The sequence below is a fragment of the Amblyraja radiata genome, chromosome 3, assembly GCF_010909765.2.
Source record: "Amblyraja radiata isolate CabotCenter1 chromosome 3, sAmbRad1.1.pri, whole genome shotgun sequence".
NCBI lineage: Eukaryota > Metazoa > Chordata > Chondrichthyes > Rajiformes > Rajidae > Amblyraja > Amblyraja radiata.
The window spans coordinates 86,708,370-86,726,299 of record NC_045958.1 but is presented as its reverse complement, the minus strand read 5'-3'; the positions used below and the strand labels follow the sequence as shown (position 1 = coordinate 86,726,299).

Genomic DNA, 17,930 nt, shown 5'->3' with positions numbered 1-17,930 from the left:
AGAGAAATGGGGGGGGGGGAGGCAGGTGGGATTGGGGGGAGAGTGACATGGGTGGGGAGCAGGAAGAGGTGGTCTCTGGGGGACAGTTTGCAGTAAGCCCAGGATGCCACACGGTTGATTGTAAAATGATGTTTTATTTAGCTCTACCCCTGATTATAAAGTTGCTGCACTCTGGCTCCCGCAGAGCAGATCCCCAGACACTGGAGTCAGTGTTGTAGTCCAGTGTAACGCTTCCTGAGCAAACACCGCTGGCCGGCTGGGCCGGGCTGGCTGAGTGATGCCAGCAGGGCCAGGGATGTGTGTGTCCCTGCTGGGACTGAGCTGCGGTGGGTCGGGCCAGGCCGTGGCCAGCTCAGTGTATGGTGTGATGCCGCCACATTCACTCCTCCAGCAACACCGTGCACAGAGCATCGTCCTCGTCCACCGTCAGTGTGGCCACGGCCCCGTCATTGAACTCAAACGAGGTGCCGCCGTCTACCACCATGCAGGCGTCCCAGCACCGCGATCGCACCGCCAACCTGCAGAGAGAGGGGCCGTCACGCCCGGGTACAGGACCCCCTCACCCACACCCTCACTCCCACCACCACACCCCCTCACCAACACCATCTCCACAGACAGCCTGGGGAGAAAGGTACCATCACACCCGGGTACAGGAACCCCCTCACCCCCATCCACGTCCCCACCACCATCAGTCAGTGCGGGGGGGCGGGGACAGTGCGGGGGGGGACGGGGTCAGTGTGGGGGGGGCGGGGTCAGTGCGGGGGGGACGGGGTCAGTGGGGGGTGCGGGGGGGAAGTGGTACCCACTTGGTGGTGAAGCCGCGGTGCAGGCTGCTGGTGAAGACTCGGTTGACGATGGGCTCCCGGATGCTGAAGAAGATGCGCGGCTCCTCGGGGGAGAAGATCAGCGACTCGTTGTAGTGTTGAGTGACTGTGGAGACAGCACGGGTTACACATAGGGGGCAGGTGTCACGCACCGGTCAGGCAGGGTCACACGGACGACGTCAGGCAGGGGGCGGGGTTCAGACACAGGTACCTCACAGACATGCCCACCCCTCCACCAGATTGTAGCCGAGCTTTGTGTCCAGGGAAGCTTGTGTGAACCCCCATCCCCACAGTGGGCAGAGCAGGCTGGAGCGTGGGGGGGGGGGGGTGATGATAACGGCGGGCGTGGATCATCACCTCCCCTGCCGTCCGGTCCACGAAGACTGGGTCCAGCAGTGAGGGTGCGCGAGTGTGGGGAAGCTGTGGGGTTGCGCGGGTGTGTGGGATATAGTGGGGCTGCGCGGGTGTGTGGGGCTGCGCGGGTGTGTGGGACATAGTGGGGCTGCGCGGGTGTGTGGGGATATAGTGGGGCTGCGCGGGTGTGTGGGACATAGTGGGGCTGCGCGGGTGTGTGGGACATAGTGGGGTCTGCGCGGGTGTGTGGGATATAGTGGGGGCTGCGCGGGTGTGGGATATAGTGGGGCTGCGCGGGTGTGGGACATAGTGGGGCTGCGCGGGTGTGTGGGATATAGTGGGGTTGCGCGGGTGTGTGGGGCTGCGCGGGTGTGTGGGACATAGTGGGGCTGCGCGGGTGTGGGATATAGTGGGGTTGCGCGGGTGTGTGGGACATAGTGGGGCTGCGCGGGTGTGTGGGACATAGTGGGGTTGCGCGGGTGTGGGACATAGTGGGGCTGCGCGGGTGTGGGACATAGTGGGGCTGCGCGGGTGTGTGGGACATAGTGGGGTTGCGCGGGTGTGGGACATAGTGGGGCTGCGCGGGTGTGGGACATAGTGGGGCTGCGCGGGTGTGTGGGACATAGTGGGGCTGCGCGGGTGTGTGGGACATAGTGGGGTTGCGCGGGTGGGGGACAATAGTGGGGCCGCGCGGGTGGGGGACAGTGGGGCCAGCGCGGGTGTGTGGGGACATAGTGGGGTGGGTGTGTGGGACAGTGGGGCCGCGCGGGTGTGTGGGACAGATTGGGGCTGCGCGGGTGTGGCTGACCTTGCTCCACGAAGGCTGGCTCTAGCGGCTGGGCTGCACGGCTCCCCCGCTGAGCTGCGGGATGGATGGGAAGGAGGAATGAAGCACATAATGCAATGGTGCAGAATTAGGCCATTCGGCCCTTCAAGTCTACTGCCATTCAATCAAGGCTGATCTATCTCTCCCTTTCAACCTCATTCTCCTGCCTTCTTCCCTTAACCTCTGTCACCCGGACTAATCAACAATCTATCTCTGTCTTAAAAATATCCACTGACTTGGCCTCCACAGCCTTCTGTGGCAATGAATTCCACAGATTCACCACCCTCTGACTGAAGAAAGTCCTTTAATTCTGAGGCTGTGACCTCTAGTCCTAGACTCTCCCACTAGTGGAAACATCCTCTCCCACTCTATCCGGAAAATAAACATAAAAAGCTGCAGTAACTCAGCGGGACAGGCAGCATCTCTGGAGAGAGGGAATGGGTGACGTTTTTGGGTCAAGACCCTTCAGACCCATGTCCCAACCCGAAACTCCACCCATTCCTTCTCCAGAGATGCTGTCCGTCGCGCTGAGTTACTTCAGCTTTTTGTGTTTACCTTTGGTTTAATGCCTTCCTTCCTACACATCCACTCTATCCAAGCCTTTCACTCTTCGCTACGTTTCAATGAGGTCAGGCCCAGGGCCGACAAACGCTCATCACCTACTCATTCATGTAAACCTCCTCTGGACCCTCTCCAGAGCCAGCACATCCCTCCTCAGATATGGGGCCCACAACTATAGACAATAGGTGCAGGAGTAGGCCATTTGGCCCTTCGAGCCAGCACCGCCATTCAATGTGATCATGGCTGATCATCCCCAATCAGTACCCCGTTCCTGTCTTCTCCCCATATCCCCTGACTCCGCTATTTTTAAGAGCCCTATCTAGCTCTCTCTTGAAAGCATCCAGAGAACCAGCCTCCACTGCCCTCTGAGGCAGAGAATTCCACACTCACCGCTCTCTGTGAGAAAAAGTGTTTCCTTGTCTCTGTTCTAAATGGCTTACCCCTTATTCTTAAACTGTGGCCCCTGGTTCTGGACTCCCCCAACATCGGGAACATGTTTCCTGCCTCTAGAGTGTCAAAACCCTTAACAATCTTATGGCCCGAGTCCAGAGCGGGTGGAGCTGTGGTGGACGCTGCTGCGACCCGACCCCCGGATGATTCGGTGGCTGCAACTGCGGGTCTGGCGGACGACGGCACCGGGAGCCACGCGGGTCCCTGGAGGGAGTCCGCTTTTCGGGGCTTCCGCAACGGCGACTTCTCCCGCCCGAGTTGCTGGGTTGAAGAGCTCCTGGAGCTGGGCCTTACACCATCGCCCCGCGCGGCTTGGATGGCCGAGGTACTGCGAGCGCCCGCCGGGGGGCTCTAACACCAAGACCCGGTGCGCGACCTTGCATCACCGCGCGTGGCTTATAATGGCCGCGGGACAATTCGCCATCGCCAGCCGGGGGTCTTTGACTTGACTCTGACATCGGGGGGGGGAGAGTGCAGTGGAGAGATAAGTTTTTTGGCCTTCCATCCAGCAATGTGATGAGTTTATGTAAATTATGTGTGTCTTGGTCTATTTGTTGTAATGTATGGCTGCAGAAACGGCATATGTTTCAATGAGATAATAATAATAATAATGGATGGGATTTATAGAGCGCCTTTCTTAATACTCAAGGCGCTTTACATCGCATTAATTCATTCACATTCCTCAGTCACACTCGGTGGTGGTAAGCTACTTCTGTAGCCACAGCTGCCCTGGGGCAGACTGACGGAAGCGTGGCTGCCATTCTGCGCCTACGGCCCCTCCGACCACCACCAATCACTCACACACATTCACACACAGTGTGATCTCCTCTCATCCTTCTAAGCTCCAGAGTGTACAAGCCCAGCCACTCCATTCTCTCAGCATATGACAGTCCCGCCATCCCGCCAATTAACCTTGTCAACCTACACAGCACTCCCTCAAGAGCAAGAATGTCCATCCTCAAATTCCTCAAAACTGCACACATTATTCCAAATGCATCCGCATTTGGAATAATGTGTGCAGTTTTGCACCTTGTAGAGCCTCAGCAATACATGCGTGTTTTTGTACACAAGCCCTCTGGAAATAAATGCCAGCTTTGCGTTTGTGTGCCTGCACATGATGTATAAACCACGACAGCACAGGGTGAACAGGCAGTGAGGGCTTCCAGAGCTGTGAGATGGGGGGAGTTGTGGACTCAGCACAGTGACAAGAGAGACTGCAGATGTCAACAAGAGGAACAGAGTGCTGGAGGCTCAGTGGATCAGGCAGCATCTGTGGAGGGGATGGTGTTTCAGGTAGGGATCTGCTGAGATCTTCCAGCACATTGTGTTTTGTTCCAGATTCCAGCATCTGCAGTTCCTTGTGTCTCCAGATCCCAGAGCAGGAAGGTTGCACTGAGCCCACACCTGGGGGGGGGGGGGGGTAACAGGCCTTGGGGTAGAGGTGGGCGACACACCTGGGACAGGGGATGGGCTTCCTCTTCCCCCCCCCCCCCCCATGTCCCGGCTCCACACTCACCGATCAGCAACAGATCTTCCACCTCCTGACTGGCCAACTTGTTAATGTTGTATGACCTGCGGGAGAGAGTGTTTCACAGTGCGGTGGCGGCAACAGCCCCGACCCCCCACACCCACCCCCCCTGCAACACTGTTCCCCCACCCCTCACCCCCCCAACACTGTTCCCCCACCCCTCACCCCCCCACAACACTGTTCCCCCACCCCTCACCCCCCCACAACACTGTTCCCCCACCCCTCACCCCCCCCACAACACTGTTCCCCCACCCCTCACCCCCCCCCCACAACACTGTTCCCTCACCCCCCCCACAACACTGTTCCCCCACCCCTCACACCCCCCACAACACTGTTCCCCCACCCCTCACCGCCCCCCACAACACTGTTCCCCCACCCCCCCCACAACACTGTTCCCCCACCCCCCCCACAACACTGTTCCCCCACCCCCCCCACAACACTGTTCCCCCCCCCCCCAACACTGTTCCCCCACCCCTCACCGCCCCCCACAACACTGTTCCCCCACCCCCCCCACAACACTGTTCCCCCCCCCCCACAACACTGTTCCCCCCCCCCCCCACAACACTGTTCCCCCTGCACCACCTACACACATGGTTCTCCCCACCCCATAGTCCCTCCACAACCTTGACCCCCTTTCCCCCATCCCCCTCCCCCTCACCCCATCCCCCTCCCCCTCACCCCATCCCCCTCCCCCTCACCAAGCCTTGGAGCCGGTGCCGGTACAGACGTTGAGGCCGGAGTTCTTGTGCTTCTCCCAGGGGCCGTCGTTGATGGAGATCTCATAGTAGGAGGGCCTGGGGAGTGAGAAGGTAGGGCTGGGTGCGTGGGGATTGGGGCACGTGGGTGGGTGGGGCAAGGTGGGGGGGTGGGGGGTGGGGCAAGGTTGGGGGGTGGGGCAAGGTGGGTGGGTGGGGGGTGGGGCAAGGTGGGGGGTGGGGCATGGTGGGTGGGGCAAGGTGGGGGTGGGGCAAGGTGGGGGTGGGGCAAGGTGGGTGGGTTGGGTGTGGGCAAGGTTGGTGGGTGGGGCAAGGTTTGGTGTGGGTGGTGGCAAGGTGGGGGGGTGGGCAAGGTGGGTGGTGGGGCAAGGTGGGGGGTGGGGCAAGGTGGGTGGGTGGGGCAAGGTGGGGTGGGCAAGGTGGGTGGGGAGGGTGCGGCACGGTAGAGGGCGGGGGGGGTGGGGGACTCACCGCGAGGACAGCGACTCTCCACACAACACCTCGTTGAGAGCCCGCACGGGCAGCAGCTCCGGCCCGGCCTTGTCACCGTCCACTGTCGGGGAGAGAGAAGTGAGAGCAGGCAACAACCCACAACCCACGGCACACGGTAGACGGAGGATGGGGGCAGGAAGGGGGGAAGGAGAGTGTGTCCGAGAAGAGGGGGCTGAGGTGGGGGAGGGGAGATGGGGCAGCAAAGACAGACGGGAGTGATGGGGGGGGGGGGGGGAAGAAGTGGGTGTCCGATAGGGGGGAGAGAGGGGAGCAATGGTTGAAGAAAGAGAGGATGGGGGCCGTAGGAAGCATTTTTTCAGGATGCATCACAGGACGCTTGGTTGGGAACAGCTTCATACAAGACCGCAAGAAATTGTAGCAAATTGTGAATGCAGCTCATCACACAAACTTTCACAACCATCTTCACTATCTGCAAAACTACTCACTTTTGTACCATCAGCAAACTTGCTCATCTTGCCCTGTATGTTCTCATCCAAATCCTTGATATAGATGACAAACAGTAAAGGGCCCAACACCGAACCCTGAGGCACACCACTAGTCACAGGCCTCCATTCTGAGAAGCAACCTTCCACCATCACCCTCTGCTTCCTTCCATGGAGCCAATTTGCTATCCATTCAGCTATATCTCCTTGGATCCCATGCGATCTAACCTTCCAGAGCAGCCTACAATGTGGAACCTTGTCGAACGCCTTACTGAAGCCCATGTACACAACATCTACAGCTCAGCCTTCATCAACCATTTTGGTTATGTCTTCAAAAAAATCAATCAGATTTGTGTGACACAACCTCCCACGTACAAAACCATGCTGACTATCCCTAATCAGCCCTTGCCCATCCAAATATAAACTCTCAGAATACTCTCCAGCAACTTTCCCACCAGATGTTAACCTCACCGGCCTGTAGTTCCCAGCATTCTCCCTGCAGCCCTTCATGAAAAGAGGCACAACATTTTCCACCCTCCAATCCTCTGACACCTCTCCTCGTAAATTTCAACCAGGGTTCCCGCAATTTCCTTTCTAGTTCCCCACAATGTCCTTGGATATATCAGATCAGGCCCTGGTGATTTGTCTACCTTCAAACACGACAGTACCTTCAGTACTTCCTCGACAATAACCCTGACTGCTCTCATGACACTTCCAGTGACTGCTCCAATCTCCTCGGTAAATACAAAGGAGAAATACTCATTGAGGACCTTGCCCATCTCCTGTAGCTCCACACAGAGGTGACCACTTTCATTCATGAGAGGTCCCACTCTTTCTCGAGTTGCCGTTTTCCCCTAATGTATTTATAAAATCTATACCAGGTCACCGCTCCCCAGGTCAATCTATATCAATAGATCGATTGTGAACGTATGGTCTTTCTGCTGACTGGATAGCACACAACAAAAGCTTTTCACTGCACCTCGGTTCAAGTGGCACCTAACTGAACCAAGCTGGTGTTCCCCACCCCCCGACCACCTGACCTACCGGCTGCGGGGGTGGTGCTGCGATGTGCGCTGCAGTGCTGCTCCAGGCTCAGCTGCTGCTCGTGCAGGTCGACGGGCCGGGGGTTAAAGCCCATCCCTGCCAGATGCACCCGGATCCTGTGTCGCCACTGCCACCTGCGGGGAGAACACAGGCGTGAGTGGGGGGAGGGGGGGGGGCTGCGAGCTGGCTGCAACCCTCCCCAGGTGAGTTCTGTCTACCCCAGAGCACAGGATATTGTAGAAACAAGGAACTGCAGATTCTGGCAGAGTGCTGGAGTAACTCAGCGGGTCAGGCAGCATCTGTGGAGAACATGGATAGGTGACGTTTCACAGAGTGCTGGAGTACCTCAGCGGGTCAGGCAGCATCAGATTCTGAGTTTGCATTGGAGTGTGGGAGTTTAAGGGGAGAGCCGATAGATATAAAATGATGAGAGGCATAGATAGGGTAGACAGTCAGAACATTTTACCCCAGCATGGAAATATCAAATACTAGAGGACATATGTTTAAGGTGAGAGGGGCAAAGTTTAAAGGAGATACAGGGGGCAAGTATTTTACACAGGGCGATGGGTATCTGGCATGTGCTGCCAGGGGTGGTGGCGGAGGCAGGGATGATAGTGGTGTTTTATGGGCAGATGTTTTCAAAGGATGGGAATGTTGACTGCTGGACAGTACAGGTTGGAGCTGAGAGTGGGTTGGTGAGGCATCTTTCCTGTTCTGTGTGATGGGTGGCATGGAGCTGGGGGGAGGGGGGTGAGGGTGCTGACCTGAACTCTCCCTGCCGCAGCTTCTTGAGGGCATCAGAGAAACAGTAGGTGTACCTGAGGGGGATACACAGGTGTCCCAGCGACCTGCAGAGAAACCAGAGTTCAGCTCAGTTCACTTCAGTTTATTGTCACGTGTACAGTCAACATTTTGTTGAGTACGAAGCCAGTCAGCGGAAAGACAATACATGATTATAATCGAGCCATTCACAATGTTATACATGATAAGGGAATATCGTTTAGTGCAGGGTAAAGCCAGTAATGTCCAAGGGTCACCAATGAGGTACATAATACTCAGCACTGCTCTCTAGTTGTGGTAGAATGATAACAGCTGAGAATAAACTGTCCCTGAATCTGGAGATGTGTGTTTTTACACTTCCATACCGTTTGCCCGATGGGAGAGGAGAAGAGGGAGTGGCCAGGGTGGGGACTGGTCCTTGATGATGCTGCTGGCCTTGCCGAGGCAGCGTGAGGTGTAGATGGAGTCAATGGAAGGGAGGTTGGTTTTGTGTGATGGTCTGGGCTGCGTCCACAATTCGCTGCAATTTCTCGGATGGAGCTGTTCCCAAACCGTGCTGTGATGATGCATCCGGACAAGATGCTTTCCATGGTGGTGCATCTGTAGAAGTTGGTGAGAGTTAGAACATAGAAACATAGAAATTAGGTGCAGGAGTAGGCCATTCGGCCCTTCGAGCCTGCACCGCCATTCATATGATCATGGCTGATCATCCAACTCAGTATCCCGTACCTGCCTTCTCTCCATACCATCTGATCCCCTTAGCCAATGAACTGGCCTCGACTACCCTCTGTGGCAGAGAGTTCCAGAGATTCACCACTCTCTGTGTGAAAAAAAGTTCTTCTCATCTTGGTTTTTAAAGGATTTCCCCCTTATCCTTAAGCTGTGACCCCTTGTCCTGGACTTCCCCAACATCGGGAGCAATCTTCCTGCAACTAGCCTGTCCAACCCCTTAAGAATTTTATAAGTTTCTATAAGATCCCCTCTCAATCTCCTAAATTCTAGAGAGTATAAACCAAGTCTATCCAGTCTTTCTTCATAAGACAGTCCTGACATCCCAGGAATCAGTCTGGTGAACCTTCTCTGCACTCCCTCTATGGCAATAATGTCCTTCCTCAGATTTGGAGACCAAAACTGTACGCAATACTCCAGGTGTGGTCTCACCAAGACCCTGTACAACTGCAGTAGAACCTCCCTGCTCCTATACTCAAATCCTTTTGCTATGAAAGCTAACATACCATTCGCTTTCTTCACTGCCTGCTGCACCTGCATGCCTACTTTCAATGACTGGTGTACCATGCATATGATCATGGCTGATCATCCAACTCAGTATCCCGTACCTGCGGGGACTTGCCAATCTTCCTCAGCCTTCTAATGAAGTAGAGGCGTTGGTGTGCTTTCTTGCTCGTTGCTTCAATATGGGTGGTCCAGGAGAAGTTGTTGGGGTTATTGACTCCGAGCAACTTGAAGTTTCAACTATCTCTACTTTGGCACCGTCAATGCAAACTGGGGCATGTGAACAGCTTCACTTCCTGAAGCCCATCACTATCTCCTTTGTCTTGCAGACATTGAGAGAAAGGTTGTTGTCGCAACACCAGGACACCAGGTTCGCGATCTCCTCCCTGTACTCTGTCTCAGCATTATTTGATATCCGGCCCACAATGGTGTAGATTGAATTATTTTTGTACATGACTGCACAGTCGTGGGTGTACATGGAGTAAAGGAGGGGGCTGAGAACTTATCAGCACCAGTGTTGTGGATTATCGTGGAGGATAATTTGTCCCCTATCCTCACTGTTGGTCAGGAAGTCGAGCGAGGATCCAGCTGCAGAGATGAGCGCTGACACCAAGTCGTGCTAGTTTGGTGATGAGCTTGGATAGTATAGTGATGTTAAAGGCAGAAACGTAGAAACATAGAAAATAGGTACAGGAGGAGGCCATTCAGCACTTCGAGCCAGCACCGCCATTCATTGTGATCATGGCTGATCGTCCCCTATCAATAACCCGTGCCTGCCTTCTCCCCAAATCCCGTGATTCCACTAGCCCCTAGAGCTCTATCTAACTCTCTCTTAAATCCATCCAGTGACTTGGCCTCCACTGCCGTCTGTGGCAGGGAATTCCATAAATTCACAACTCTCTGGGTGAAAAAGTTTTTTCTCACCTCAGTCTTAAATGACCTCCCCTTTATTCTAAGCCCCTGGCTTTGGACTCGCCCAACATTGGGAAAATTTTTCCTGCATCTAGCTTGTCCAGTCCTTTTATAATTGTATATGTTTCTATAAGAACCCCCTCATCCTTCTAAACTCCAGTGAATACAAGCATAGTCTTTTCAATCTTTCCTCATATGACAGTCCCGCCATCCCAGGGATCAATCTCGTGAACCTACGCTGCACTGCCTCAATCACAAGGATGTCCTTCCTCAAATTAGGAGACCAAAACTGTACACAATACTGCAGATGTGGTCTCACCAGAGCCCTATACAACTGCAGAGCTGTAGTCTATGAACGGGAGTGTGATGTAGGTATCTCTCTTGTCCAGGTGTTCTGGAGGCAGTGGGCAAGGCATGCAGGCAGCACCAGCAAACACCCACCTGGACCTTCACCCCCCACCCGGGCCATTCAATGAATGGGAGACTGGGGGAGAGAGCTGTGCAGATGCATTGAGAGATGGGTCAGGAGGCATGTCTTGTGAGGGAACGTTGGGCGAGTATTCCTGTGGAGGTCAGACGTGTGAGATGGGACTGGACTGCATTACATTGAGGATCATGTTGCCTGGACTAGAGGGGCTGAGATGTGGGGAGAGGTTGGGCAGGCTGGCACTGCAGGGGGGGGAGTTAGGGGGCTGTGCCCGCAACAGCCTTACCTCTCGGGGTCTGTGTTCACTCCGATGACAGGCTTGTGGCGCCCAAACACCTTGCTGGCCGTCAGCAGCATCGTCCCGTCACCTGCAGGGGGCAGCAGTGGTCAGTGACGGAGCAGGCGGGAGGAGACAGCACAGACCGAGGGAGAGAGCCCCCACCATACCTCCTTCACCCCCCTCCCTCCTCCCCCCTCCCCCACCCCCTCCCTCCCTCCCTCCTTCCTTCCTCCCTCCCTCCTCCTCCCCCCTCTCCCTCCCTCTCTCCCCCCTCGTGCCCAGCAGGGACCAGCCAAGAGGTCAGGAGTTTAAGAAGGAACTGCAGATGCTGGAAAAATCGAAGCTAGACAAAAATTGGTTGGTGGGGGCGCTGCAAGCCGCGTCCTGTCAGCCGCGTGTTATTTTTTTTCAACTTTTTAAATTTTTTTAGTATGTTTTAAAGTGTGTTTTTAATGTTTCTTTGTGTGTCTTGTGTGGGGGGGTAAGGGGGAAACCGCTTTGGTCGCCTCCACCACGGAGAGGCGACTTTTTCCATGTCGCCTCCCCCGTGGCCTAACAGCGAGGATCGGGCGGCCTTTCCCGGAGACGCGCCCGGGGCTTCAGCGGCGGGCGCAGCATGGACTCTCGGCGTGGAGCAGGCGGAGGGAAGCGCTCCGTTTCGCTGGCCGGCAGGCCCGGGATCCCTCGTGGGGGAAGAAGAAGCTCCGAATGCCGGCCCGCGAACTACTTCTACAGCGGGTGCGGCATGGACTTACCATCACCCCTGGAGGGGAGCTTCGACCGCCGGCCCTGCGGTCTGCGGTGCTTCTGGCTGCGGCGGGAACTTTAAATCTTCGACCGCCGGCCTGCGGCCTACACCAACCTAAAGCCGCGGTCTCCACTCCCTTCCTCTGCCACTCACTCCCTCCCTCCTTCCTTCCTCCCCCCTCCCTTCTCCCTCCCTCCTTCCCTCTCTCTCTCCCTCCTTCCTCCCCGCCTCTCGTGCCCTGCAAGGCCCAGCCAAGAGGACAACAGTGGTGAGTGACGGAGCACAAAGGAGGTCACCTACCCTGTGCATAGACACTAAATGCTGCAGTAACTCAGCAGGTCAGGCAGCATCTCCGGGGGAAAGGAACAGGTGATCCTCAGACTCGACCCAAAATGACACCCATTCCTTCTCTCCAGAGATGCTGCCTGTGACTTACTCTAGCATTTTGTGTCTATCTTTGGTGTAAGCCAGCACCTGCAGTTCCTTCCTACGCATCACACAGGACGGACTTGGGGGGGGGGGTGCAGAGCCTCCCTCCTTCATCCCCACGCACCCTGCACGTACTGGACAGCAGAGAGCTCCCCTCCCTCCCTGCCTCTCCACGCCCCCCTCTCCTCCCTCCCTCCCCCTGCCTCCCTCTCTCCATCCTTCCCCCTCCCTCCCTCTCTCTCTCCCTGTCTCCTCCCTCCCTCCCTCCCTCCCTCTCTCTCTCTCTATCACCCTTTCTCTCTCCTTCCCTCCCTGCACTTTGAGTCTGACCCTTTTTTTAAATTATACAAATACTTCCGTTCAAAAAATAAAAATAAACATCCAGTATGAACACAATCAAAGACTGCCTATGTTGAAATGTAACATATAACCATATAACAATTACAGCACGGAAACAGGCCATCTCGACCCCTCTAGTCCGTGCCGAACACATAACCTCCCCTAGTCCCATATACCTGCGCTCAGACCATAACCCTCCATTCCTTTCCCATCCATATAACTATCCAATTTATTTTTAAATGATAAAAACGAACCTGCCTCCACCACCTTCACTGGAAGCTCATTCCACACAGCTACCACTCTCTGAGTAAAGAAGTTCCCCCTCATGTTACCCCTAAACTTCAGTCCCTTAATTCTCAAGTCATGTCCCCTTGTTTGAATTGTCAACGCCAACAAACGCCAACTTTATCAACAAATGCGTGTGTGTGTGTGGGGGGGGGCAGTGTGGGGTGTATACAGTGTGTGGGGGGGGGGGGGCAGTGTGGGGTGTATACAGTGTGTGGGGGGGGCAGTGTGGGGTGTATACAGTGTGTGTGTGGGGGGGCAGTGTGGGGTGTATACGGTGTGTGGGGGGGGCAGTGTGGGGTGTATACAGTGTGTGTGTGGGGGGGCAGTGTGGGGTGTATACAGTGTGTGGGGGGGGCAGTGTGGGGTGTATACAGTGTGTGGGGGGGCAGTGTGGGGTGTATACAGTGTGTGGGGGGGCAGTGTGGGGTGTATACAGTGTGTGGGGGGGGCAGTGTGGGGTGTATACAGTGTGTGGGGGGGCAGTGTGGGGTGTATACAGTGTGTGTGTGGGGGGGCAGTGTGGGGTGTATACAGTGTGTGGGGGGGGCAGTGTGGGGTGTATACAGTGTGTGGGGGGGCAGTGTGGGGTGTATACAGTGTGTGTGTGGGGGGGCAGTGTGGGGTGTATACAGTGTGTGGGGGGGGCAGTGTGGGGTGTATACGGTGTGTGTGTGTGGGGGAGGGGCAGTGTGGGGTGTATACAGTGTGGGGTGTATACAGTGTGTGTGGGGGGGGGGGGGGCAGTGTGGGGTGTATACAGTGTGTGTGGGGGGAGGGGGGGCAGTGTGGGGTGTATACAGTGTGGGGTGTATACAGTGTGGGGTGTATACAGTGTGGGGTGTATACAGTGTGGGGTGTATACAGTGTGGGGTGTATACAGTGTGGGGTGTATACAGTGTGGGGTGTATACAGTGTGGGGTGTATACAGTGTGGGGTGTATACAGTGTGGGGTGTATACAGTGTGGGGTGTATACAGTGTGGGGTGTATACAGTGTGGGGTGTATACAGTGTGGGGTGTATACAGTGTGGGGTGTATACAGTGTGGGGTGTATACAGTGTGTGTGTGGGGGGGGGGGCAGTGTGGGGTGTATACAGTGTGTGTGGGGGGGGGGTCAGTGGGGGGTGTATACAGTGTGTGGGTGGGGGGGGGGCAGTGTGGGGTGTATACAGTGGGTGGGGGGGGGGGGGGCAGTGTGGGGTGTATACAGTGTGTGTGTGGGGGGGGGGCAGTGTGGGGTGTATACAGTGTGTGTGTGGGGGGGGGGCAGTGTGGGGTGTATACAGTGTGGGGTGTATACAGTGTGTGGGGGGGGGGGGGCAGTGTGGGGTGTATACAGTGTGTGTGGGGGGGGGGTCAGTGTGGGGTGTATACAGTGTGGGGTGTATACGGTGTGTGTGTGGGGTGTATACAGTGTGGGGTGTATACAGTGTGTGTGTGGGGGGGGGTCAGTGTGGGGTGTATACAGTGTGTGTGTGGGGGGGGGTCAGTGTGGGGTGTATACAGTGTGGGGTGTATACAGTGTGTGTGTGGGGGGGGGTCAGTGTGGGGTGTATACAGTGTGTGTGGGGGGGGGGTCAGTGTGGGGTGTATACAGTGTGTGGTGGGGGTGGTCAGTGTGGGGTATTTACAGTGTGCCCTGCACTGCCCACTACTGGATGGGCAGGGAAGGGCGTGTTGATGGTGTGACAGATCGGACACAATGACAGTGACAGTGTGTTGCACAGACTGTGCCAGACCAGACCCAGACTGGGAGCTGCCGTTACCTCCAGCAGACACGATGGCGTCTGCCCATCGCACCGTCTCCTCACTGTAGTCTCCCCGCTTCACCAGCCGGGCCTCGATGCCTTCCTTCCTGGGGGGGGAGAGCAGACAGACTGAGTCCAGGGTGCGGTGTGACGGAGACACAGGAGGCTGCAGCTGCAGAACACACGAGGACAGGCCAGACCAGACCAGACCCATAACATCGCCCGTCTATTCCTGAGACACAGACGCTGTCTGACCCGCTCAGTCCCTCCACCTTCTACAGTGTACTTGCCTGTTGCACGCTGCTTGCCAGCAGGAGACAGTCACAGCATGGAAACAGGCCCTTCAGCCCCACTAGAGTCTGAGTTACAGCACGGGAACAGGCCCTTCAGCCCCACTAGAGTTTGTGTTGGACAGCATGGAAACAGGCCCTTCAGCCCCACTAGAGTCTGAGTTACAGCATGGAAACAGGCCCTTCAGCCCCACTAGAGTCTGTCTTACAGCACGGGAACAGGCCCTTCAGCCCCACTGGCCCATGCCACCCAAAATGCCCCGTTTACACGAGTCTTATTTGCTGTGTTTAAAACTAACCTATTCATGTACCTGTCCACGTGCTTTTGTACCGTTGTACCCACCTCTACAGCTTCCTCGTTCCATTTATCCTCCACGCACTGTGTGGAAAAGTTGCCCCTCAGTTTCCAAATAAATCTTTCCTCTTTCACCCTCTAGTTTAGTTTAGAGACACAGTGCTGAAACAGGCCCTTTGGCCCACTTCGTCTCCACTGACCAGCGATCCACGCACAGTCTACACTATCCTACACACACAAGGGACAATTTACATTTACACCAAGCCAATTAACCTGCATGTCTTTGGAGTGTGGGAGGAAACCAAACATCTCAGAGAAAACCCACGCAGGTCACGGGTAGAAGGTACAAACTCCGTACAGACGGCACCCGTAGTCGGGATGGAACCCGGATCTCTGGTGCTGTGAGGCAGCCCCTCTACCGCTGCGCTACCATGCCTTGATTCTTGATTGCCCAGCCCTGGGAAAAAGACTGTGACATCTCACATTATCTGTGCCCCTCAGTTTCATAACCCTGTGTAAGGTGGCCCTTCAGCCTCCTCCGCTTCAGTTAACAGCCACAGCCTGTTCAGCCTCATGTTAGATGTCCTTTCCGGGCTGTAACGTAACAACATGAGGCATGCGTAGATTGATGATAAAAAATATGAATATGATCCATTTTAAAATAAGGCTGTAACGTAAGAAAATGTGGAAAACGTGAAGGGGTCGGAATACTTTCTGAATGCACTGTAGGTAGCTAGCTAGACTGAGCTACATACTGGATCACTAGCTAGACTGGGCTACATACTGGATCACTAGCTAGACTGGGCTACATACTAGATCACTAGCTAGACTGGGCTACATACTAGATCACTAGCAAGACAGAGCTACATACCAGATCACTAGCTAGACTGAGCTACATACTAGATCACTAGCAAGACAGAGCTACATACTGGATCACTAGCTAGACTGGGCTACATACTGGATCACTAGCTAGACTGGGCTACATACCAGATCACTAGCTAGACTGAGCTACATACTGGATCACTAGCAAGACAGAGCTACATACTGGATCACTAGCTAGACTGGGCTACATACTGGATCACTAGCTAGACTGGGCTACATACTAGATCACTAGCTAGACTGAGCTACATACTAGATCACTAGCAAGACTGGGCTACATACTGGATCACTAGCTAGACTGAGCTACATACTAGATCACTAGCTAGACTGGGCTACATACTGGATCACTAGCTAGACTGGGCTACATACTGGATCACTAGCTAGACAGCTACATACTGGATAGTGAGGTAGCTATCTAGACTGAGCTACATACTGGATAACTAGATAGCTAGCTAGATGGCTACATACTGGATAGATAGATAGCAAGCTAGACTGAGCTACATATTGGATAGTTAGGTTGCTAGCCAGATTGAGCAACGTATTGGATAACTAGGTAGATACCTAGACTGAGCTACATACTGGATAGTTTGGTAGCTAGCTAGACCAAACTACATACTGGATACTGAGGTAGCTACCTAGACCAGGGGTGGCAATCTTGTTCTGAATGGGGGCCAGGACACATGTCTGTGAGTGGGTGGCGGGCCACATCTAATGGATCCTGCCCCTTCGAGGACGCCACATATTCACTCGTCCCTGGCCTATTTTTTTGTTGGGCGTATGGGGTGCCGTCGAGTATGGCTGCCCTGCCAGCAGCTGTTAGTCCTTTCACCCTTTTTAAAATTTTTAGTGTTAAAAGTGTTTGTTTTGTAGGTCTTCTAGTCTTTTTATGTGGGGGGTGGGGGGGGGAAAGGAGTAAAGTATTTTTCTCAGTCCCTACCTGGTCGGAGATGCGGCTTTTCTCCGAGCCGTATCTTCGCCCCATCCTAGCGGCCTACCAACAGACTGGAGCGGCATTTCCTGCCGGGACCGGCCAGGACTTCAGCTTCGGCGGCGATGCAGCACTGAGGCACCATCACAGAGCAGGCCGGGTCACCGTGCAGTGAGTGCTGAGACCGCCGACTCCAACATCGCGGAGCTGTGATCGTGGAGCGTCCAGCTGCGGGTGACGCCGCTGACTTTAACACCTCTCGCCGAGATCGCCAGTGTTGGAGCTCCGACCAGCGCGGCCCGTGGACATCGGGAGCCGCGGTCTCCGGGGACGGAGCGGCCGTTCCAGACGCTCCGAGCCGCTGAGAGGGTTCTTCCAACGCCGGAACTCCATCATCCAGCGAGAGGGCCTGAATCATCGGGCTGCCGTAGCGGCGACTGCGGAGGCCTCAATAGGCCTGACTATGGGTGAACGGGATGGGACCAGACTTTGCTGTGTTCCCTCACAGTGGGAACCATTGTGGGGGGATGTGTTTATGTTTATGTTGTTAAATTCTTTAATGTTGTGTCTTATTTTTATTGATGTGCTGCAATGGCAAGTCAAATTTCACTACACCAATTGGTGTATGTGATAATAAATGTCCTTTGCATCCTTGTATCCTTATATCCTATTGACAACCCCGATCCCAACCAAAGATCAGAGTGGATCTTTGATCCCAAAGATGAAGCCCAGACACCGGATGATTTTGGGTTACGGGCAGCATTCGGCCCGGGAGCCATAGGTTGCCGACCCCTGACCTAGACTGAGCTGCATACTGGATCGCTAGGTAGATAGATAGACTGAGCAACATACTGGATAACTAGATTGCTGAGCTACATACTGGATAGCTAGGTCGTGAGCTAGATGGCTACATACTGGATTGCAAGATAGCTAGCAAAATGGCTACATACCTGGAGAGTGAGGTAGCTAGTTCGACTGAGCTACATACTGGATAACTAGGTAACCAGCTAGACTGGATAACCAAGTTGCAAGCTAGGCTGAGCTGCACACCGGATAGCTAGATAGCTGGCTAGACTGAGCTACATACTGGATAACTAGGTAGCTAACAAGGTGGCTGC

At 55.1% G+C, this 17,930-nt stretch overlaps 1 protein-coding gene across 4 annotated transcripts; it reads right to left on the bottom strand.

The window, feature by feature from the left end:
* Positions 1–114: 114 nt before the first annotated feature.
* Positions 115–14,579, bottom strand: nadk2 (NAD kinase 2, mitochondrial). Of its 4 annotated transcripts, none has more exons than XM_033018249.1 (10): positions 14,439–14,579; positions 10,877–10,958; positions 8,003–8,086; positions 7,239–7,372; positions 5,730–5,812; positions 5,242–5,384; positions 4,532–4,587; positions 1,987–2,040; positions 807–930; positions 115–518 (listed from the first exon to the last, which is right to left on the bottom strand). In XM_033018249.1, exons 2-10 carry the CDS (start codon positions 10,945–10,947, stop codon positions 380–382), a joined length of 888 nt encoding a protein of 295 aa, XP_032874140.1. In that variant the 5' UTR covers positions 10,948–10,958; positions 14,439–14,579; the 3' UTR covers positions 115–379. The 4 variants fall into 4 exon arrangements, with proteins under 4 accessions (XP_032874140.1, XP_032874143.1, XP_032874142.1 ...); XM_033018252.1 differs by having other exon boundaries at positions 5,242–5,337; positions 5,731–5,812; XM_033018251.1 differs by having other exon boundaries at positions 5,730–5,809.
* Between the last annotated feature and the right edge of the window lie 3,351 nt (positions 14,580–17,930).